The sequence below is a fragment of the Chaetura pelagica genome, unplaced genomic scaffold, assembly GCF_000747805.2.
Source record: "Chaetura pelagica isolate M959 unplaced genomic scaffold, ChaPel_1.0 scaffold199, whole genome shotgun sequence".
Taxonomy (NCBI): Eukaryota; Metazoa; Chordata; class Aves; order Apodiformes; family Apodidae; genus Chaetura; species Chaetura pelagica.
Window position 1 is genome coordinate 291,617 of NW_009970714.1, and position 23,776 is coordinate 315,392.

Consider the following 23,776-nt stretch of genomic DNA (forward strand, 5'->3'; position numbering starts at 1 on the left):
CAAAGTTATTGTCCCTTGCCTTTCTGCCCTTTGCGTCCTGTCCTGTTGCACAGGACCAGACTGGCCTTATTGTACTGCTCCAGGCTTACTGTAGGTAGGGTGGCTAAAACCTGCAGGACAACAGAGGGGAAAGGTCTTAAGGAGGGTGTTAAAAAGGGCAAAAGAAGCTTTTAGTGACAAAGGGGGAATTCTTGATGCAACAGATGTGTTTCCAAAGGAGGCAGATTTTCTAAGGAGTCCATCCATGAAGGCTGCACACATCTAACTTGTTGCAAACGTGAGGTGGCAAGGAGGTATTTTAGACGCTGCTGTGAAATCCCTTCCATGTCCATTTGTATCATCGTGCTGCCTGCCAGCAGGTGTCACTCTGAGCCACTATATGTAACCCCGGGAAAAAGGCCGAAGGGGGGTTGCTGTAGGTTATAACACCTTCTGTATGCAGGTGTTATCAACCCAGTTCTATCTGGTTTACTTCAGCATCTGTAAGTTCCCTTAGCATGTTAATAGATGATCACCTGGCATTGTCTCTTAATGCACCTTCACTCAAGAGATTTATGGCAAAAAAAAGTTGATGAGGAAAACAAGTGTTACTACTATAAACTAAGTGCAGGGTGGTGAGTAGTATATTTACTGGATAGATGTCAAGATGAACTGCTGTAGACAGTTTTGAACTTCATAGCTTTCATTTGCATGCAGGATTATAGGATATGATTACAAGAAAACCCACCCCACTAAACAGTTACAATCCTGGTGGGGAATGGGGAGTTGTACAGTGTATAGATCTGCTGCAAGACTGACTGAAAGATAAAGCTTAGAAATGTCCCAAAGTTATTCTCAAAACCTAAAAGTAGTGTGAAGGGAAAAAACCTACCCTTACAGCATATTTCTTCCTGCACTGTTCAATTATCTGTGCTTATTTAGTTAAATGATCTTAAATTTGTTAATAATAATGGTTTCCATAAACTTCAAGAAACCTTTCAGACCTCTAAGACTCATGAAAATGATGCTTACAGAGTTCAAGAAATTAGTGCAAGATACTTACTCCTCTTGTTACAGTAAATTTCAGTTCAGCTGTAGTATTATATGAAAAATAGCACAAGAGTTTTGTTTGCTAAAATTCAACATCATCTTAAAGGTAGTTTGAGAAAACATCTTTGGCTTCATCACAGTAAGTGGTGAATCTTCCTAAAGCCTGTTACTTTAGCTGAACACAACATCCCTATTTGCTTTCCTCTGGTTCAGTGTTCATTTTTCCATATACTAGTGAGAAGAAAGTACAAACCATTCTAAGCAGCCAAAACACTTTGATTTTTGTGCCTGCTCTTGAAGCTAGTACATAATGTCTGTCCCCTGCAGTGGAGAAAGCAAGTGCCAAAATATTACCTAATGATAATGAGGAAGTAACTGCTTTGGCATATGAAATATTTTTTCCTGTGCATGAGAGGAAGTAAATGTTGTAAATTTTCCTGAACAAGTCTGTGTTTAATGTCAAGTGCAGGAGCTTCTATTAATTAGTGAAGGGAAATACTAGTCTGCTGACAGGAATGAGGGGCCTTTTACTGAGCTGGTGTGTACTGAGGTTTCAGGACAGAACATATTTGCAGTCAGATTGATAAAGTGGTTGACTAAAAGTGTAGTGAGGTGTATGTCCCAAGGGGAGAACAGTCCATCCATTAACTATGAGGGTTCCATTGTGTAAGGTCTTTGTATCTTTGCATAGAACTCAGACCCTGGGTTAACCCATTGCCCCTTCATCATCTATGTATGAAGAGGTTTATGACAGAGCAATCCTAGTTGCACAGGCCCCAACTACAGTTTTCATCAGACTATGACTTCTAAAACACCTCCTTGAAGGAATAAGGAGCCGGGGGGAGAGGAGAGAGAAAGAGTTCTTACCATCCCTTTAACACTATAGTGCTGGTCTTTCCAAATTTGAGGGAAAGGGAGAAAGGCTGAAGAAAAGGATTGTGTTTTAGGAGAGCCAGAGGCACATGCTAACACACTCTAATATTTTTCAGGTCAGAGGATATGATTTCAAGGCAGACATCTGGAGCTTTGGGATCACAGCTATTGAACTGGCTACGGGGGCAGCTCCTTACCATAAATATCCACCGATGAAGGTGAGCAGGTCTCCAGATACTTATGCAAGATAAAGGATCAGTGTGTTCTCTGTGTGTTTCCAAGAATTTGGCCAGCATGTTTTCTTCAAGAGTTTGTCCTCTCAGCTTGCACTTGGGGATCATGATGTTCTGGGGTTTATATGAAGTCACCTTTTAAAAATATGCCACTTGAACAGCATTGTCTGAATCTGCAGTTTTTATTTAGATCTAGAGCCTCACCAGGGTCACTGTCCTTGAGTAATGTGTTGTGTGTTTTAATAACGGAGCCTCTGAAGGTAGCAGATGTTTCTAGGGCTTCCATCCTGCAATTACAATGCCATTTGGGAATCCAGTAGCTCCTATGTCATTAGAACAGGCACATCCATGTATTGCTTTAAATGCCAGGACTTCATACTGGTTAAACTCTTGTAGAGCAGAATTTTAAGATGTGTCATCTGTATGCAGGGACTGAGTAGATCAGTGGTTTAGAAATGCCACTAAAGTTTGTACCATATCAGTGGTTGTGGCAGAGCAGTGAGGAGTGCAGCGAGATGTTGCTGTTCTCATTAATACTTCCTTCTGTCCTGTGATTATTGGTAGCATTTTGCAGTAGCTACTGCAAGCAGTACTTTTGTTTGTGGTTTGAGTGCCTGGATTGTAGCTTGGAATACAAAGACTGCATATTTGCTATTGTGCATTGTCATATAGTAGATAGAAATCTGACTCTCTAATTCTGTTAGGTATGGGTTTCAGTCATAGAATCATGAAGGTTGGAAAAGACCTTGAAGAACACGAAGTCCAACCCTGCAACCCCTAACTGCTAAACCATCTCCCTCAGCACCACATCTACCTGTTTTTTTTTAACGTCTCCAGGGATGGGGCCTCCACCACCTCCCTGGGCAGCCTGTTCCAATGTCTCACCACTCCTTCTGTGAATAAATATTGCCTAATATCCAATCTGAACCTCTCCTGGCACAACTTGACCCCATTTCCTCTTGTCCTATCACTGGTCACTAGGGAGAAGAGGCCAACGCACACCTCCCTACAAACTCCTTTCAGGTAGCTTTAGAAAGCAGTGAAGTCTCCCCTCAGCCTCCTCTTCTCCAAGCTGAACAGCCCCAGCTCCCTCAGGGTCTTCTCATAGGGCTGGTTCTCAAGACCCCTCATCAACCTAGCTGCCCTTCTCTGCAGCACTTCAAGGTCCTTCTTATACTGCAGCACCCAAAACTGCACACAGGGCTTGAGGTGTGGCCTCACCAAGGCCAAAGAGGGGCTGGATCACCTCCCTGGTCTTCCTACTCACACTGTTTCTGATGCGGGCCAGGATGGTGTTGGCCTTCTTGGCCACCTGGGCACGCTGCTGGCTCACGTGCAGCAGCTGGCTGTCTGTCAGCACCCCCAGGTCCCTCTCTGCTGGGCAGCTCTCCAGCCACTGCTCTTCAAGCCTGTGGTGCTGCTGGGGGTTGTTGTGGCCAAAGTGCAGGACCTGACGTTAGGTCTTAATTGAAACTCCTGCCATTTGCCTTGACCCATTGATTAGGCCTGCCCAGGTCCCTCTGCAGAGCCTCCCTGCCCTCAAGCAGATCGACACTCCCACCCAGCTTAGCATCATCTGCACACTTGCTGAGTGTGCACTCTATCCCCTCATCCAAATTGTCAATAAAGATGTTAAACAGGAGCAGCCCCAGCACTGAGCCCTGGGGAACACCCACTCGTGAGCAGCCCCAAACTGAATTTAACTCCATTGAAGACAACTCTTTGGATCTAGCCATCCAACCAATATTTTATCCAGCAAATTGTGTGCAAATCCAAGCCATGAGCAGCCAGCTTCTCTAAGAGAATGCTGTGGGAAACCTTGTCAGAGGCCTTGCTAAAGTCAAGGTAGACAACATCCACAGCTCTTCCCTCATCCAGCAAGCAGGTCACCCTGCCATAGAAGGAGATGAGGTTAGTCAAACAGGACCTGCCTTTCACTATAAGGATGGTGAGGAACTGGAATGGATTGCCAAGGGAGGTTGTTGATGCCCCATCCCTGGAGGTTTTTGAAGCCAGGTCAGATGAGGTTTTGTGCAACCAGATCTAGTGGTAGGGTTCCCTGCTCATGGTAGGGGGGTTGGAACTAGATGATCTTTAAGGTCCCTTCCAACTTTAATGATTCTATGATTCATGAGCTCCTGATGACCTGGTTGTTCTGCATGTACTGCATAACTGTACACAGGATGATCTGTTCTATCAGCTTCCCTGCAGGAGGATTTCTGTATTTTATTTTTAAATGTAATTGCATTTCACTGCAGATTAATTTTGTTATGCAACAAAATGACCCATGCATTAAGTGACCCCCCAAGGAGAAGGAATAAAGTCAGGGAATTCTGTCATGGACTGTATAATTTCAGCTAGAGTGATGGGCTCTTGCTGCACTAAGCAATATAGCTGTTGAAAGCTATTTAAATGTACTATGTGCTGCTTCCTTTTCTAAAAATAGATATTCATGTGTATGTAGGTGACAAGTGAAAATGGAAATGAGTAATTTTCTTCCTTCAGAATATCTAAGCGATGTGAACAGAATAATCAGTTTGGTTTGATGGGTCCTTATGTGAGAAATGTCTTCACCTACTGTATTTTTTTGATGTTGCCCTTCTGCTTTTTCATTAATTTGACTTCTAGCTGAGAAATACCTGCAGGGAGATCTAAACAGAGCCTTTGAATCAAATGCCTTGCACGTGGTCATCTCAGATGAGGAAGGCTGGTATAAGTTCTGCTGTGCCTATGCTTTTAATCCTACCAAAAGGCTCTGAGAGCACATCCCAGCCTTGTGTTTGGCCTGCAGACTGCACTGTGGGCCAGGAGATGGGATGGAAAACAGTAGTGTAAATTGTTGGGTATAAATTAGCCTGGCTTCCCAAGGAGAGGAGGTAGAGGTAACTGTTGCTAGATCCTGTTGTATGAGTTTTAAACCTCTGAGCTGACAGTCTGAATTTGCAGAGGCATGAGGATTTTGAAAAGAATTGCTTCTACAAAGTTAGTCAGTGTGGGAAGCAGAGGGAAGAGAGAGACCCTGTAATTGCCAGAAGAAAAGGTAGGTGAATTTTTGATGTCTGGTGGATGGGAGGAGACAGTCTAAATTGTAAGAAACTTCACTCTGAGCTCAGGCTGCCCTCAGAGAGCCATCATAATGAAGTCCTTGTTGACTCAGGTGCTTGATGAAAAGGATTGTCTAAAACAGTGTTCTCAAGATCTGGCTCTAACCAAGGCCAAGAAAAATCTCATTGCCAATAGATGTAATCCTTTCAGGTCTTAATGCTGACGCTACAAAATGATCCTCCATCTTTGGAAACTGGTGTGCAAGATAAGGAGATGCTGAAGAAGTATGGGAAGTCATTTAGGAAGATGATTTCATCGTGTCTACAGAAAGATCCAGAAAAAAGGTAAGAACCAAAAAAATATTTTAAGGCCCTTAAAACAAAACCACAAAACTAATTGTACTCTGTATTTTTAAAGCTGGTACACTCGATTTCTCCAGCCTTTCAGTCACAAGGAACACAGCAGTCTCCCTGTGTGGCAGCACATTCTCTTGGCTGTCCTTATTTTTAAGGATAAATGTCTGGCATTGTGCCTGGCCAGAGCACACATCTTCCATTGGAGTTAATGAGAGTGCATCCCAGTCCACTGTGTGTGTAGTGGCATTCTTCCCCTTGCCACCTCCAGCAGGTGACTGCAGTTCATGTTTTGTTCCCAGTCAGAACTGCTCTGTTTATAAATTGGAAATTACATGTTGGGCAATATGTGTTTACTTGCAAAGCTTCATAAATAAACTTCTTAAAATTTGCCAGTGCAGAGAAGGCTTTCAATGTAGTTTTGACTTGCTTGATTATAAGTAACATTTGGTTTTGTAGGGGGATGGGGAATACCAGGAAAAACACTGGTAAATTTTACCAACATGTTTTCATCAATGCAGATTGTGTAAGTGACCTGATGACACTTTCAGTCTTCCTTGTAACATTAACTTGACTACTCAGTGATGTTAGAAATACTACCAAGGGGGTGGTGCATATGTTGTGGTTTTCCCAGGATAGCGTTTTATCCTTATGTTATGGCAGCCCTCAAAGCTGCAGGAGGGTCCAGCTGTCTGTGGCACTGCTCAAAACCTGTCACATAGGAAAGTTCAGACATGTCTCTATGGAGGACATTTGTAACCTTTGCCACTATGTGGAGCTGTTTAAAGGAGTGTTCATCCTGCATTAAAAATAGCATTGCTTAAAATGTGAAGGTAAAGAGACAAGCATTCCCTCAGATCAGTTTTTATACCTTTTAGGGTTTTGTTTGTTTTTTTTCCTTAGTAGAACAAACTAATTCTGGAAAGGGAAAAAGTCCCTTCATAAAATAATGATAATGAAGACATTTTTCAGTTCCCTCTTGTGATGGATCCAGGAACAAAGGCTTCTCACACATTGAGAGATGGGATCTCTCTTCTAACAAGCTTTACACTTGAAATGCTTAATGAATCCAGTGAAGTGCTTGATAAATGCTGATACCAGGGTTTTTTCCCAGCATGATGTTTTTTCTGCTTTCCAAAGCATATCCTATCCCTGCAGGTCAGAATGTGAGCTGATCAGAATTAAACATAATCACTTTGAAGCACAGCATATCCCTTCTCTCACTATCATCATCCTGGCTGTGGGTGCAGGAGGTTGGCAACTAGAAGAATCAGATATGCTTATGCATATTGTATGGGTTCTCAAAGAGAAGGATTTAGTGCAATTGCTTATGAATTATTTTAGGGCTCCCTTGCTATAAGGGGGATGACATTTTGCTAGAATAATCTGAGGCGAAATAAACCCTGGGATGAATGGCCTTGGCAAGTCACTAATTAAATTCTGTTACTGTTTAAGCAAGTTTGGCAGTGTGGGAAAAGCTGTAAGCTGGTACTTTCTCATGTAGACCTGAGGCTTTAGAAAGCTTCTTCTAAAATGACCAAGGGATGTCTTTTACTTTCCAGTCCTTATCCTCAAATCTAACTTAAAGGGGAAAATAATTTTTACTTGTTCTTACTCTGTTAGACAAAGGTTGATCACCCTGCCTGTGTTTAATAGAACTACTTACACATAATCAAGTATCTCTGAAATAATTGTTACTTGCACATGACAAGGTCTGCACTCTGCTGTAGGTGGTGATCCTTCATTTCAATTTGTTTCCGTGTTCCTCAAGTTCAGCAACTTCTCCCCTCTGCCTCCAAGTTATTCACTGCTTTTGAACAGAATAGGCTTTGATCAGAATACAGAGTGTTTTAAAAACTGCTGGTGTAAAATTTACTTGGAGCATTAACTGATTTCTAGGGGAATTGTGCAGAAGAAGCCGATGTCCTTATGAGATGCCATGTTACAACAAGCTGCAGCAACCTGGAGGACTGTTGTGTTGAAAGGGAGCATTTATAATTCTTTTCTACATCTGTTTTTATTGACAGACCAACAGCAGCAGAACTCTTAAGGCACAAATTTTTCACGAAAGCAAAGGTAAGAAAACACTTCCTAAAATTGTCTGTGGAGAGGACTTTTCAGAGGTACAATAGGTGTGGTGACAGCTTTATTGGCATGTGTGGGCTGTTTCACTTAGGGCCAGCATAGCTGAGTGAGTTGAATGGGTCATTGTGAACAACCAGAATAAAATCCCTCTTCTGTACCTCCTTGTGTATGCTGCTCTTAAGATAAATTATCTATAAATTCTTGAGCATTTAAATGTCTTTCTGTGGCTTTTGGGGTTTTTTTTTTTTCTTTTAATGGTGCCATTCTGGCTGTTGGTCCAACCATAAAGGTCTCTGTGGCAGTAAATGTAAGTTATATTTTAGTAAACTCTATAATCAGTCTGTATGCAAAGCAGTGAATGAGGCCCACTGTGCAGAGGGCTACCTAAAACTATTTCACCCTGTGTTGCCTTATGGAAAATGAGGATTCTGTCATATAAAATAGTAGGAAACTCCCATTTCTAGTCTGGAAGTGAACTGCCAGTGAGCATTTATGTAATTACTGCCTGGAGATTAGTGTATATGCAGTGTGCAAGGTCTTATTGAGGGAGACAGAAATAATACAGAGGAGAACTTTTATTTCCATGGGAATGTGTTCTGTTTGCTTATAGTTTTCTGTGGCATGTTTGTGATAAAAATACATGGGTTTTATAGCAAAACATTATCAAAAAGCTACCTGATAGTTGGGATAGCAGAGCAACAGCACCAATTAAAGTAGTCTTCACCTCCTGGATTAAGATGCTTAAATGGAAGTGGCCTTGTCTAGATATCTGTATAGGAGTTGGATGTCCTATTAATGTTGACAGAAATCTTAACAAATGCAACCAAGGAATTCTAGAGAGTGATCCAGTTTATGAAATGTAGGACTTTGCTTTTGGGCATGTTTAATTGATGCCTGGGCTCTTGATGGTATTAACTAGATTTTCATTGTCCATAATGGGATTTTAGACAACTGAATACTCTGTATCTAAATGCTGGATGCACCCTTGGTGTCCAAAGTGACAAGATAGTTTACACATTGCTGACCTTTCTCAGTTTGGTTATGTGAGTTCTGGTTCATGTTATACTTCATTGTGAATTAAATCTCCTTCATTCTTTCATTAAGCTGCTACAGAGTAACATATTAGCATATGTGGTGATAGAAAATTAACATTATTGTAAATGAGGCAACACTTAAAGTGGCACCCAAAGTGAAATTGTGTGCCAGCTAATGCTTAGTGTTGAATTACTTTCATACATCAGCCAGTGCCAAGCTGACAGCTGTGACTTGAGGACAGAGGAATCCAACTGCTATACATCCATGTTGAACCATATATTTAAATACAGTCTATTATGTAAAAACATGTTTTGATGAGACCCACTTATCAGGAAGTGACAGTGTGTGTCTTGAGGCTCCCCATCCTATGTGCAACAAACCATCACAGGGGAGTTCTGGAAGCACTTCATGGGCAGAGGCTGCAGGGCTACCCAGCCTCAGTCCTGTGCTGTGAAATATCCAGCCAGGTCCCAGTGCTAAAGCCAGGGTGCTTGCCTGGCCTGCCCTTCCTGCAGCCAGCAGTTTGGCAATTTTCCCAGTGGCTGGAAAACTGTATGCTCAGGAGCCCACATGTTAGCTAGTCAAGAGTAGCTTCTTGAAGAGGAAATTTAATGCAGTAAAGCATAACAGCAGGTTCCCAGTATTAAAGTGTTGTGATCACACATTTACTTCCTCTCCAAGTGCCATGCGCTTTATATTTTTTCAGCCACTCTTAACTCCTGTTGCCCTAATTCCTGGGTCTCATTACTCCAGCATATTGAAGTTCCTGCATCCCAGCCTGCCTGACATCTGAGATTTGCCTTTGGCAGTTGAACAGACATCAATTTTTAGGGGCAAGATAAAACAGAGTGGATGGATGCAGGTGGTGTAGTATCTGGGAATGGAAGAATGCCAGATGTCTCAGCAGGGTATCAGATGCTGTGATATAATAAGTATGTTTCCTAGTGAATTGGACAGAACAGTATACAACTGATCAATTGTTAATTCCATATCACTTTGCATAGGGAAAAGTGCCACTGCCAGCTGAGAAGTTATTTAGGATGAAATATGTGCTGTAGTTAATATCTTAGGGGGAATGGGGATGAAACACATAAAACACCTTCTGCTAGAAGTAGCCAAACAGTTCCTTTTATTAGAGACACTGGAGCAATCAAAGGGCATTTCCAGCAATGCAAATGTTTGGTATTTTTCTTTTGCAGAATAAAGAGTTTTTACAAGAGAAGATGTTGCAGAGAGCACCAACAATCACTGAAAGATCCAAAAAGGTACTGAAAAATCTCCTGGGCTCTTGCTCTTACAGGTGTACTAGTGTTTTATGCTTGTGTTCACATTTTAAATGCTGATTATTTTAGGACAGCATTTTCTAGTTACAGAGCTAAGCATTTCCATAAAACACTCAAGCATCTTGGCGGGTGTTTCAACCTGAGGATGTTCTTGTACTGTCTCTCCTAAAAAAGATCAAGTGCTTGACATATCAGTTCTGTCTTTGTGCTGAGCAGGTCCGAAGAGTCCCAGGTTCCAGTGGACGTCTTCATAAGACTGAAGATGGTGGCTGGGAATGGAGTGATGATGAACTAGATGAAGAAAGTGAGGAAGGCAGAGCAGCAATTTCACAGCTCAGGGTGGGTCCTCTAATTCCAGTAGCATTACTGTCTCTTGTTTTCTAACTGTGGTATCTCTAAACATCCCTGGGAAGCATGTGGCCTTGTTCTAAGTGTGATACACAATAAGTTATAATCCCTCCCCTCAGGTTTGTAGCTGACCCAGAAAAAGACTGGGGGTTAAAGAGATTGTATTGATCTCTTTTCTGCCATGGTCTGGGGCACAGCTGGTCTCCTTCAGGAATGCTGAACATAATTGGGAACATGAATTCAGACAATCTGCTGCAAGCTCAACGTAGCAGTTCACTTGAGCTAGGATATTCTTGTTGTTTTTAAGGGTGCTAACTCTGAGATGCTTTCTTCTAGAAGTGTCAGGAGAGGCTTTGTCCTACTGCCCTCTCCAGGATGGAGCTGAAATCAACAGGGCCTGTGCTTATGGCTGATACCTGAAACACACAGGGCCTGGTTCTGGCCCCTCAGTTACAGTGAAGTGGATTTGTCCTGGTAGAAAATATTAAGGCATCTCTGAAGTCACAGTGATTGGTCTAGCTCTTGAAAATTCACCATAAAACACCTCCCCCTCTCCCAACACATGCTCAAAAAGCTCCAAGCCCAGAAACACAGGAGTAATGCATAATGATCAATTAACATGGCAATAAATTTCCAGATTGTCTTCTTCCCAGAAGTCAGCAGTGTGGATTTTGACTGTCATGGCTTGCCTGTTCACTATAGCAGGTAGCTTGAGAGGACTGTGTTTTAATCATTCTGGAGTTGAATGAGTGAGACAATGGAGGATTATTAGAGGAAGCTTTTCAGTACAAAAGGGAAAAAAAAAGCAGTACTGAAGAATTTAACTTTTCTTTTTCCTTTCACTGGTCTTCCTTCTACTGACATTTTGTATAGACACTTAACTAGTAAATGCAAGATTTTAAATCCTTTTAGCATCCCTTGAAATGCTTGAGGTTTTTTTAAGGCCACTATTGATATAGTAATTCCATACTTTGTGGCAACAACTATTGTGATTTTTTTAAGTGCTCATTTTATCTGGCTTTGTATTACATAGTCAAGGAGGATCTCTTGGTACCAAGTGGCTACTACTTAAATTCTTGATACTTTATGAGCCTAACTATAATTTTTAGCTTAAAATATAATGAAGTTTTAGGAACCAATATGGTAAAAGGCCCTAATTCTATTTCAGAGGTTACTTAGAACTCCTCTCTTGTCTCCAAGCTCAGGGTACTATGACTTAACACTGGCTACTATATTGTGGACAGAAGTTGCTTATTTCATTCCTCTTATGCAGAAAAATGCAGCTTGGCACATGTGTTTACAAGCTCCTTTTCAAGCCAGTTTTTTTTTTTTTCTCTTGGAGCTTTGGCATATTTCCTTGCACTGCTGTCTGCTCTGACTGCTCTGCTTTGGGTCATGCTTGGCCTTTACTTCTAGGTCTCTTGGTCAAGAAACCTTTAGGATGGATATTGGGGTAGTAGATCTCAATTCAGTTACCTAAATATAGGTGTGTATTGCCATTTTGGGGGCATCTTGTGTAGATGTAACACAGAACATTGTGAGACCTGTACCTTCCTGGAGGTCAGGAAGGGCACCATGGCATCTTAGAGCTCACCACATGCTTGCCTAGATACTTGAATGTCTTTCCTCTGCACAGCTTTAAAAAAATAATTGTCTTCAGCCCATGTAGCTCTTGCAGGATGATCCCTTTCCAACCAATCTTATGACTTGTATTTAAACAGCTAATGTTTGCCACAAATACAGTGTTGTTCTTGAGGACTAGTATTAATCCTGTGGTTTGGCCTTATTTCAAACACAGGGTGTAAATTCCACCTGCCTGTAATCCTTCAGCAATTTTAACCAAGTTGTAAGATAGAATAACTTATATTAACTAGATGCCTGTCACCTTTTATTCCTGCCCGTGGCAAAGGTGTTGGACAAGATGGATCTTTAAAAGTCTTTTCTAACCCAAACCATTCTTTGATGTCATCTTTACCTGTGTTTAACTGGTGTCAGACTTTAAGTCAATCTGCAAGCCATTCTTTTAACTTTATTTGCTAAAACACTTCAGTGTTATCCTGCCTAAAAGCTTCTGCATGAATGTGACATGCATTTTTTTTGCTTGTCTCCACTTTTCAGAAAACGTGAAGTGAATTTAATGTGTATAGACATTTATTTTACAAGTCTCTTGCTAGGACTGCGGCTGAAAGCAGACAAAATACTTATTACAAACAACCAGAAATATCTGGCCAGATATTTGAATCAGAGAATCATGAAGGTTGGAAAGGACCTCTACAATCACTAAGTTCAACCTTCAGTATAAAAATAACTAACTTACTGGCTCCAATGTTACCTTTTGGAGTAAAGACTTACTGAACAACTTTGTTCTTGGTATTTAAAACCCTAAATTCAAATGAGAGCAGTTGTGCCATGTGGGCTCTTAACTCATTCACCTTCTGTTACTCAATAAATCCCTGCAGCAGTCTCATTGCACTGGTTACTCACATCACCTCTGATAGCACAAGAAAATGTAAATTAGAACTTACTCATTTCTACACATTCTCTAAGTCATCCTATTTATTCCTTGATCACAGAATCACTTAGGTTGGAAAAGAGCTTGAAGATAGAGTTCAACATCTTTATCAATGATCTTGATGACAGGTCAGAGTATCTTCTCAGTAAGTTTGCTGATGACATGAAGCTGGGAGAGTTGGCTGATTCACCAGAAGGCTGTGTCCTGGTAGACAACAGGTTCTTCATAGGACAACAATGTTTTTCCTTAGTTTACTTCTGTTTACCATTTATCTGGGTTAGTTGGTAGCTATGGGGCAGGGCCAGTGTTTCTGTGCTTGTCTGTACAGTGTCTAGCACACTGGGATCTTTCAGATAAGCTCCTTTTGAGTTATTCCTCTTGGATATGAGCTTTGTGCCTGAAAGATCAGTGTTACAACTATGACCTGCGGATGTGGAACATGGCTGTTTATCTCTGGGAGCAACTCCACCTTTTTCATCTTGCCTGGTAACTATCAAGTGAAGGATCAACATACTGACATGGATTTCATTCACCCTTTACCTTTCCAGCTGTGTGACTTTTTTCCTGACCCTGTCTGTACTTAGTCACTGTGAATGAGTTGTTCTTCTCTTCCTGTCCAGAGGGCTTCTTCTGTCAAACCAGTACTGTCTTAATCACAACCTGTCTTTTAGACTGTTTGGTGTGAAAGGAACATCTATTTTATTAATCCCAGCATGGAGCAAGCCATCCCACCTCTCTGCTCCACAGGTAGTTGAACCTGTTAGAAGTCAAAGCTCTTTCTGCAAGATTTGAGTAGCTCAAAATGGAATTTGCCATACTGGTGCACAAGGAATTTCATCCAGACTGAGGGATCTTCAAGAGTACTTGATTCTGCTAATGGTTAATGATAATAGCAGTTTAGGGTACTGTGTGCCAGTGTGTAAGTATCAACTCTAAGTTCTGAAACATGACTGTTTCTGGGTGGTACATGATTAGGTTGCCAACAAACTGTGGGATTTCCCTTTTATTATGTGTCTTAAGTGATTTCACCTTCTGTATATGTATTAAGTAGATTTTATATGTTCAGTATGGTTCTGACAAGTTCACCTCATCAATAAGTTTAATTTTTGTCTAGGCAATGACAGCTTTTTCTCTCTTTTCAGTCTCCTAGAGTGAAAGAACCTGTACAGAATTCCGAGGTAAGTTATAATTGTGAGTGGCTTCCCAAAAAGATGACTCCTAGTTACTGCTGGTTTTGCAAGTAATGTGTTTGTATTAGCCTTTGAAAACAATCTCATGTGAAGTAGAAGCTGTTATCTAGCTGAGCTGTGCTTGAAAACACTCTATAAGAGGAATCATTAGCTGTGTAACTCTAGGAGGTCTGTCTGAGGTAAGTTTGGTGTATATCTTTTCAACTTGCTGTAGCAAAAGTCTGTTTGTTGTAAGATAATTGATCATAAGAGCAACCTAAGCAAAATAACTGTTCTGATTTTCTCTTTAAAAAACCCCCAGCAAAACACAACTTTGAAAATGTCTAGTTTGCACAGTCTAATTCACTGGTTTGAAACCCATGCTCAGAACTGTGAAGTAAATCTGTAGTAGTATTTGATAGCAAACAACCTTCTATTGCATTTTATAATCTGCCTTCAGTTCCGGGTTTTTCTTAAGTTGGGAATATTAGTGTATCTTATCTTGTTGTGATAGAGAATGCTTATCTTCTAGAGACTGTGCTATGTCTGTCTTTTCCCTTCCTGTCTGGAAAGATAAACAAGAGCTGTCTCCTAGAAATTAGTCTTCAGTTACACTGTCCTGTTCTTCCTTTGTCTGTTTCCAAGGATTGATTATAAAGGGACATCTAAAGAAAGTCTGCAGTTCTGGCACTATAATTTGACATAAAATCTATTCAAAGAAACAGCTGAAAACCAGAATCCCTTTGGGATTAATTTCCCTGTCATGATACATCCCTTGAGATACACAGTGAGTTTAGGGGGACTGCTGCCTGGGTGACTTACAGTTCCTCCACCTTCGCAGAGTAAGTAGGAGGGCACACTGAAGAAGTGCCATCAGGCTTACAGTTCTATGGCTACCCTGCCAAAATCAGTTTCTCTTCTCAATAACACAAGAGGTAAAAAGATTAAACTTTCATTGCAACTCTTTTCACCGCACCCTCAAACAAGTTGCGTATGTCAGTCCTTTGGAAAGTTTTTCCTTTGGAAAGTTGGTGCTTGAGTCAGAACTCTTGAGTCCCTTTACTCATGAAAATGCCTTTTTGCTTGCAGCTGTTCCCACCAGCTGAGCCTCCAGGTCCTTCACTCAATGCTCCAGCAGAGGCACCTACTCAACTACCTCAGGCTGCAGGACAAGTACCTGCACAACCTCCAACTGCTGTACCTCCACCTAGTCAGGCTCCTCCAGCAGCCCCAGCAGCAGCCCCAGCAGCAGCTGCACAGGTAAGATCAGAATCACTTTGTACCAGCTTTGCACTTTCCATGCTGTTCCAGGTGTGCTAGAACAATCTAAAGCCTGGAGAGCTGCTTGTCTGGAGTTGCCTTAGTGCTGCTGCTGGTGCAGAAGTGACAGCTGGCCTGGTGACTTCCAAAAGTCACCAAAACTTCCACAGTCAGTGTGGACTCAGCAGTTTTTCTTTATTATTCTGTGTGTGAGCAGTGGCTTCTTATGCTGTGCAAGGGGTGAACCCTGGCTTGAGGCAAGGTTTAAAGGTACGAAAAAGAGTCTCATGTAAGTGGCAGTTGTTTGCTCCTGGTATTTCAGGTGTGGCAGAAACAGGCTCTGTGTGTCTCACCATTGCTGACATACATGGGATAATACATGGGATAAGAGTGGAGAGAAAAGTGAGAGGGAGAAACTAGAACATGCAAGTTCTCCAGACATCAGAAGAGATACAGGAAGCCTAGGTTAAAACTGTCCTTGTACGAGTCACACATTGTGGAGAAACTCCATCTTTGGGAAACTGAACCTTGTGCTTCCAAACAATTCCACTTCAGGCAGAGAGGGGAGAATGAACCTTTGAGAGGAAGGACAGGGAATGTGAGAGCTTGACAAGTTTAATTCTTAGCAATGTCACCCCAAAGTGTAGGATATAGGTCAGATAGGCATAGCAAAGTCAGGAAAGAGCTCTGACTTGTGTTAAAAAGAGAAAAGTGGCCAACTCAAATAATTACAGAGCCACTTGGAACATGTCTTGTGGTTTGCTGGAGTGAAGCACTGCACTTTGCCAGGCTCCTGAGTGATGGCACCTCTTTATAAAAGACACCAACGTTCATATTTGTTGGTGGGGAGAGGCGTTCGCTGTTGGAGAGGACTGAGCTGCCATCACCCTTTGGCAGACTTGAGGGGAAGACACTTGGCAGTGTTGGTCAGAAAAATAAGTCTTAGGCTTACTCCTTCCTGGAAATATTTCATTATTTTTGTTTCAAAGAATGCAGAAAGATACTTATTGCCTCATTGCAGTCAGCTCGTGGTCCTGTTCACAAAACTGTTAAAGAGAGCACACTAGTCATGAAATAAAAATAGTGAAGCTGGAGTCTGATATACTCTTGGCTGCATTAAAAGTAGCTTTGATACTTAAATCAAGCCCGTTCAAATCTCTTGAAAGAGGGCCAATGTTTAATCCCTGAATTTTATGCAGCAGTTGAAACACCAGGAGCAGTGAAGGGTCAGGACTCAGGTCGGTAAAGTGAAGTAGCAGTGTTGGTCCCAGTGAAAGTGGTTTGATTTGCACTAGCAGAGCGTCTTGTTTCCTGCCACTAGTGCTCAATAGCTTATTTGTTGGTAGCTTGTCCTAAGGTGAACTTCATACCATTGTGTCAGTGTATTCTTTTTTTACAGGTCTTCTTTGTCAATATGTTCTTCTCTAGAGCTCTTTGTATCTGTGTGTTATTCTTTATAGCTCCCTTCTGGTTCTTGTAGCTTGTTGGTTACTGTTTTGCAGACCTCTTGGTTTGTCTATGAACCCTTGTTTGTTTTCACTGACCTGGTAAAGCTTTCACCTTCAACAAAACGAAGGTTGTGATCAGAAGCCCTGTGCTTTATTGCTGGCACAGAAGAAACAACAAATGGAGTAAAATTGGTATTTTACTAAATTATTAAGCAAAAGGTTATTTTTTTCTCTCATGTAAAAGCACGTGATCTAGGTGAAAAAAAACTTGGTCAAGACTTCTAGGCTTGAATTACCAGCCTAGCAATGTGTTTGTCTTCTTGCTGCAGATTTAAAATCCCTGCCTTAGTGTGTGCAGAACAGATGACTTGTGCAATAGAAGAGTAACCAACCCTGCATTTTTTAATTTTTTTTTTTTTTTTTGCTAGGGGTTGATTGGAAACCACCTGGATCTTTCCTACTGGAAATCTGCTGCCCAACACAAAATGCTTTGCTTACACATTCCAGCAATTAGAAGTGATTTAGAAGTAAAAACAGGCAGCTATAAAATTACTGCTAGATGCCCTTAAAACATCTGAATAAAAATACACCAACTAGGAGTATATGCCAATCTGCCAATTACATTATTACCTAAATACTTTTCATAATTGTGTCAGGTTTTAAAAACAGATGTGTAGGGCAGGGATTAAAAAACAGAAGGTCTTGAAGCTGAATGCCCAAACTCCTAAAGTTTTGATGCAAAGCAAGCAGTCTCTTTACATTTAGCACTTCTTTTGAAGTCTCCAGCCATTTTGGCATTTCCCAAAGTTGTGTAGATTTTATTCTTTTTGAAACACTTTTAAAGAGAACTTCCCAGGTTACTATTTAAGCCTGAAGTTCTCCAGTTTCATTACTCTGTCATCTTTTTCACTGTAGTATCGTGATTCCAATGCTGAGTTAAACTTTTATTTGCATTTATAGTTGATTGAGGTTATCTCTGGTTTTAAAACCAGATATAAAGGAAGTGATAATCTGTTTTAAAATGATCTAATCCTATTGCAGGCCCCACCTGCCCCTGCTGCGGCTCCGGTACAGGAAGATACAAAAGTCCCTATCAGCCTTGTACTAAGGTTAAGGTAAGCACACCAAACTGACCTGTTCTATCAAAGTGAGCCTTTCTTGAGAAGGACACTGGCAGATTTCTGTGGTGCATCTTGCCAACTGCCTTTTCATTAAAAAGTTGGTGGTTATATAGTATTTGGCAGCTTGGATTTCATCCATTCTTCCGAAACTGGGACCCAGGAAAGCAGTTAATCTCATCCACTTCTTCAGTTCAGCAAGAGCTGTAGATTGAAAGAGGTTTTGTTATTTGTCTAAATATTCCTAAATTCTAACAGTGTGGGAAGGAGGAATTAGCTGGATTCTCTGAAAGGGGTCAGGGATCCAAGGTTCTGGCTTTGTGCTGGACCATCAATTCATGACTTGAGACTTCAACCAGTTCTGAGAATGAAGAGCTTTTACCCAGTTCAAGGCATGAATTCTGGTCTATGTCCCTAGAAATAGGCAGAAGAGGGAGTATAAGCTCATGCTACTGTCATTAATGACATTTCTCATTTGAGGAACCTGCCTCTCATTTCTGTAGGCATCTTGGTTGCTGATAGGCATGGGACTGGGACTTCTGAGCATTGTCTCCCACTAATTTCTGGACAGCTGCATAATGTATGTGCATCTGCAGTCAGTCAGTGCTTCCTTCCTCTGAAAGATATGTTCCAAGGATGTATCTTCTGGCAGATAGAAGTTGCTGGGACAGTGGAGCAACATGGCCTTAAACCAGAGGTGGCATTAATTTCTCCTGGGCTTCAGCCCTCTCAGGCTCTGTCAGGTTGAGAAGCAGACTGTGCAGTGAGCCCTGCTTCCAGGCACACACCCCCCCAAGTGATTAGTTTCTGCCCTCTGAGGGGAAAGGGTGCAATGAATTCAATTCATTGATTATTCAGTGACAGCACTTTCTTTTGCACCCATCAGTGCAATGAAATGGTCTCTCCTAAGTAAAATTCTCTTCTTTCCACAGGAATTCGAAAAAAGAGCTCAATGATATTCGCTTTGAATTTACCCCAGGGAGAGGTGAGCTGGGGGGAAATTCCACTGTGTGAAGGTGGCTTTGGTGATGGGAAACTTTTGTGTTTGGTGCTGTGCACTTGTGTATATGGTAACCCTGTGGGAATGTCTGTCCAAAGTGTCTTCCTAAAGGGATCTCTGGGGCTTGCCTTAGGTTGGGCTGATTGCTAATGCTTGGGGCACTGCTGTTGAGAAAACCCTTCTTGAAAAACTGTCATGGATATGACCAAAGTGCAGCTCTTTGAATTCCAGCTCAGGGCTGTCTGACTGCACCTGGTGTACACCCCAATATCTGTCTTGTGTAAACAACACTTGTGCTGCTTGGTTTGTACAAGCTCCTTTAGATTTCTGTATGATGCCTTCATCAGCTGGACAATTTATGTGGTGACTGGCTTTTGGGTTTTTCCCCAACAGATACTGCTGATGGTGTGTCTCAAGAACTCATTTCAGCAGGTCTTGTTGATGGCAGAGATCTGGTAATAGGTAATTACATGTTTTTTCTACTCTAACCATTTCAGTAATTTTATATGTTAAAGATGTCCTGATCAGTGGGTGCTGAGTGAGTTTTCTGTGGCCTTGGTTCTCTACCCTAACTGCTCTACAAAACTGCTGTTATTTCTGGTGGCAGTTCTGTGCCAGTACATTTAGGCAAGCCCCAGTCCACAATAACATGATTTAGTTGGAAACATTGTGAAGGAAATGCTCCTTGTAATGCAAAATGAAGGCTAATCAGTGCATTAGCTAAAACATTCTCATCTGACACAAATTGCTGCCCAAGCCTGCACTGCTCACAGGTCCTGTGCAAGAGAGGTCTGGGACTGGAATCAGCCAGGCTTTGTTGTTTGAAGCTCATTGCTACTAATCCCAGCACTTCCAGGAAAAAATAACTACCTCTGAACACATTACTATGCATTTTCACAGTTTAAAGCTCTAGATTCAAGTAGATTTAGTCTGAGACCTACACTTTTTTATCATTTAAAAAAGTTCTAAGTTGCTGAGTGATAGAAAGAGGCCTAATGAGTTTGGGATGTTTTTCTCTAGCCTGTCCTAATATTTGCCCATTTTCTTTGTGTGTGTATGTGATTTCAGTTGCAGCTAATTTGCAGAAAATTGTGGAAGAGCCCCAAGCAAACAGATCCGTCACTTTCAAACTGGTATTTATTCCTGTTCCCTAATTGAACGAGTTGTCACTTGCAAAGAGAAGGCATTGCATATAGATGCCTCTGATGTCTCCTGTAGGCATCTAATGTATGCACTCCAAATCCTCCCTTCTTTCCAGAAGCTTCCTGCTGGTTTCCTAACAGTAGGCAAGGCAGGTTCCTTGCTTGTGTCCCCTGAGCAGCACCTGGGTTAAAGAACTGTGTGAGATGATGTGCTAACACAGACATGCCCTTAACCTGCCTGATAAGAATATCAGAATGTTACAAGAGGGTATTTTCTGGGCTTGGAATGTACATTTGCCCAGAAAGGGCAGAAATGCTTCAGGGCAGGTAAGTGGGCTAAGAAATGCCACAGCCTCCTTTCTTGGAAGAAGAGAATGGGGAGGGTCCAGATATATTGTTTCTGAGGGGAAAATAGGAGAAAAAAAGCCAGCAGAGGCAAAAGTAAGGATAGGCTAGGAGAAGAGAAGGAACAACAGATGAATCCTTCAGAGATGATGCAATTCAGAGGTAGTTATAGTGGCAAGGCAAAGGTCTAACCAGTTTATTGGTAGTGAAGCAGTAAGTGTCGTTGGTTTTGGACTCTTTCTGTAAGGAGTTTCCACTTGTTCTGACCCAGTTAATGCATGTAGCCCTAGTCAGAGCAGACGTTGGCAAAACTTCAGTCCCAGCCCTTCCTAGCTTCAAAAAAAAAAAAAAAAAGGCAAAAAGAAGCAAAAGTGCTCAATTTCAACTTTGGGTAGTGCCAGCTGCTGAACACAGTGCAGAGCTGCCCTGTGCCTGCTGCCTCTCCAGGCCGTGGTTGTGATGAGTAGTGTGGTACATGTTGAGGGGAGAGCAGTGTGTTGCTATGTGGATTCTATTCCTTGTGTTTCAGGCATCTGGTGTGGAAGGCTCAGATATTCCTGATGATGGCAAACTGATAGGATTTGCACAGCTCAGCATCAGCTAAACAATGGTCCCAGGAGATGTTTCCCAACTGAGAACCCACATGTGCATATTCGTAATGCTTCTGTTAGCCTAAAGAAAACAACAACCAACCACTACTGCCAAAGAATTGAACTACAGCCCCCTTTCTAGAAGCTTTAACATTTTCCTTCATAGGATCACAAACCTTCCTGAAATGATGGATGGCGTTTACACCTTTTGTAAACAACTCTCATGTTTTTGTATCTGTCATCTCAAACATGCAGATCCAACACATCATTGCCTGCATGTTAATTTTATTATTGCCTTACTTTAAAGAAAAAAAAAATACTACTGAGTACGAAGCAGGGGGTTCCACTGCTCTGATCTTGCCTAAATGTTTGCTTACATGTGGTTTCATTTTTTTTTCACTTGCTATTTTTGCACAAGTTTTAATACTGAACGGATCTTTTTTTTTGCTCTTTACCTGCTTCTCCTTCTATCTGAAACACCATGTACATGTTGTTTGGGTCACCTGGAGTGCTGAGAAATCTGCTTCTCTTCGGCTGTGTTTTTTAAAACTGCTGGTGTGAATGCTTGCACCTGAGATAGCAAGCCAAGTCTTAACCCACGGAAGGGAGAGCTGCCTTCCCTTTGTGTTTGTGTTTTTGAGAAGTTCCTTGACTTTGAGGTGGTAGAAGTCAGCTTCCCTTTGTAAACTGCCTTAATTTTATTTTATGTTTTTTTTACCATTTTGGTTCTCTCCACATGAGTGCCAGGCATGGCATGAGGGCTGAACCTTTTAATTTACGTTAAGCAGTCCTTCCTCAAAAAGGTCTTTCATGCTGCATCTTAGATGTAGTCTGTTCTTGAAGCAGCCCAGTGAGGCATTGCTGCCTGGAAACTGGTCTATGAGATGCTCAGCAGAACATTCACAGTCGGAGGGAGAGGAGCTCTGTCTCACTCTGCGTTTGGCAAAGACGCCCTTCAGCCCTGAAACCCAGTCTGTTCTGCCTGGCTGTGCGAGTCCTCCCGACGTCCTTCCCAGCCCTTTGCAAACTGGTACCCGTGGAACCATCCCTGTGGTGTTTTACAGCAATAAAGAGCTGCCAGCAGAGTGGGGGGCCTGGGCAGGCGGGCGTGGGGCCGTGTCCCTCCTGCCCTGCTGGCCTGGGGCCTCCGCCTTCCATCAGGATGTCACTGCAACCCTGTCACACACCTCTTTAGCTTTCAGTCCTGTGGGGTTGAATTGGAGTTTCTACATGAATCATAATCAATTATACTCTGCATTTGGTAAGAGACACTCGTCATGCAATATGTGGGTAATAAATGGTGTTGATTTCTTCCTTTCCTTCTTCCCCCCTCCTGTTTCACAGTTGGCCTTTGTCACTGCTATTGGCTCTGGAGTGTTTTTTACACAGAAATTGTAAGCCTGTAATTTAACACACAGATGGAAACGTGTTTGGTTTCCATCAGCCACAAACAATGCAGAAACAGAGTGTTAGAGTGGAATGACTGGGTTCAATTAGGACTTTTTTTATTTCCAAGTCTTCTGATGAACAATCTGTATTTATATATTGATCTCAATGAGCAGCTGTGGAAGCTTCCTGAATTGTGCATGTTCTTTTTATACCGCCCGTGTTGCTTTTAGCCTCTAGGTGGATATTGGATATGTCCCCATGGGCTGTTAGCAGCCCCGTGGCTGATGAGTGTGAAGGGGAGGGAGAGGAGAGAAAGAGAGGGGTTTGGGATCAAGAGTGTCCCGGGGTGCTGAGCAGATGCTCTGAAGAGCCCAGAAAGTGAGTGCCCATTACCAAGGAGTTGGTGGTGGCTGGGTTTGGCCAAGTGTGCCCTTGCATGTGGCACCTCTGGCACTTCCTCCTGTTGTCTGACACAAAGCACTCCCTATGGCTTCCTCCATCAAGCTTTTTGGCTTGGGAAGAGCAAGCTGCCATCTTGGTTTAAGTGTCACCCTGTGGTTGCTATGGATGTATTGGAAACCCTTTAGCATATGGAGACAAGGTAGTCTTGGTGCAGTATTATTTCCCCTCTGCCTGCATGCCATGGGGACCTCCTTGTTCGTTTGTGTACTGGTGCTGAGAAAGGTAGGACTCAAACTGCTCAAATGGAACAATGCAGCATCTATTTATTAAGTTATTCCCCACCTTCCCAAAAGCCAGGACTTAGAGAGCTTGAACTCACACTATTCCAAGGCTCCTTAGTTCCTTAAGGGAGAAAACAAGTAAGGAAGAAATGGATGTTTTTTGCTCTGTAGATCTCCAGATGTTTTGGGTAGGGATCCAAAATATTTACTTGGGCTATTACAGTGCTAGACAGCTGTCTTTTCAGATGTTGTTCCAGTAAGTGCCAATGCTGTTCATAATTGTTTTCCAGTGTCATTAAGAATTTGGTTTTTGTGCAAATTTCTCATCTGAACCTGGAAGCAGGTGGTAATTTTTAGTTCCTACTTTTAAGGACAATACTCTGTTAATGAAAACGGATCCTCTTCACAACTTTGGTGTATTGTAGATTATAATGAAAGATGTAAAATATTCAGGCTTTTTTCCTTTTTTGGACTTTGTATTTTACTGCATGTCTCTAATTTTTAATCAATAAAGAACAAATTGTCCATTACCATGTGTTTGGTGTGTGGTTTACATGTCATTGGGTTGGATTGTGTGTCTCAGGGAAGGGTTTTGTCTGAGGGTGTCTGCAGCACCTGGGGCATTTCTGTTTGGGATGGAGGTGAGGAAGAGGTGAGGATGATCTGCAGAAGCAGTGAGCAGAAAGCGGAGCCAGGGTGGCACTTGAGGTTGTACCCTGAGGACTTATCTCCAGCTGAAAAGTTTGCTCCAAGCTTTGCATGCCTTGTCCAGCTGGGGAAGATTCTCACCTATCCAGGAACACCTCAGGGTGATAGAGGCTGATATTAAAGTGGGA

The 23,776-nt window shown here is 42.0% G+C and overlaps 1 protein-coding gene across 1 annotated transcript in view; it reads left to right on the top strand.

The window, feature by feature from the left end:
• Window positions 1-21,559, top strand: part of OXSR1 (oxidative stress responsive 1) — a 99,453-nt gene extending 77,894 nt beyond the window's left edge. The window contains exons 7-18 of the mRNA XM_010006007.1: window positions 2,019-2,120; window positions 5,391-5,524; window positions 7,561-7,609; window positions 9,853-9,918; window positions 10,153-10,275; window positions 13,939-13,974; window positions 15,055-15,225; window positions 17,715-17,788; window positions 18,724-18,776; window positions 19,185-19,253; window positions 19,860-19,924; window positions 20,808-21,559. Coding sequence (XP_010004309.1) covers window positions 2,019-2,120; window positions 5,391-5,524; window positions 7,561-7,609; window positions 9,853-9,918; window positions 10,153-10,275; window positions 13,939-13,974; window positions 15,055-15,225; window positions 17,715-17,788; window positions 18,724-18,776; window positions 19,185-19,253; window positions 19,860-19,924; window positions 20,808-20,882 — 1,017 coding nt within the window. The 3' untranslated portion in view covers window positions 20,883-21,559. The remainder of the gene's footprint in view (window positions 1-2,018; window positions 2,121-5,390; window positions 5,525-7,560; window positions 7,610-9,852; window positions 9,919-10,152; window positions 10,276-13,938; window positions 13,975-15,054; window positions 15,226-17,714; window positions 17,789-18,723; window positions 18,777-19,184; window positions 19,254-19,859; window positions 19,925-20,807) is intronic.
• The last annotated feature ends 2,217 nt before the right edge of the window (window positions 21,560-23,776 follow it).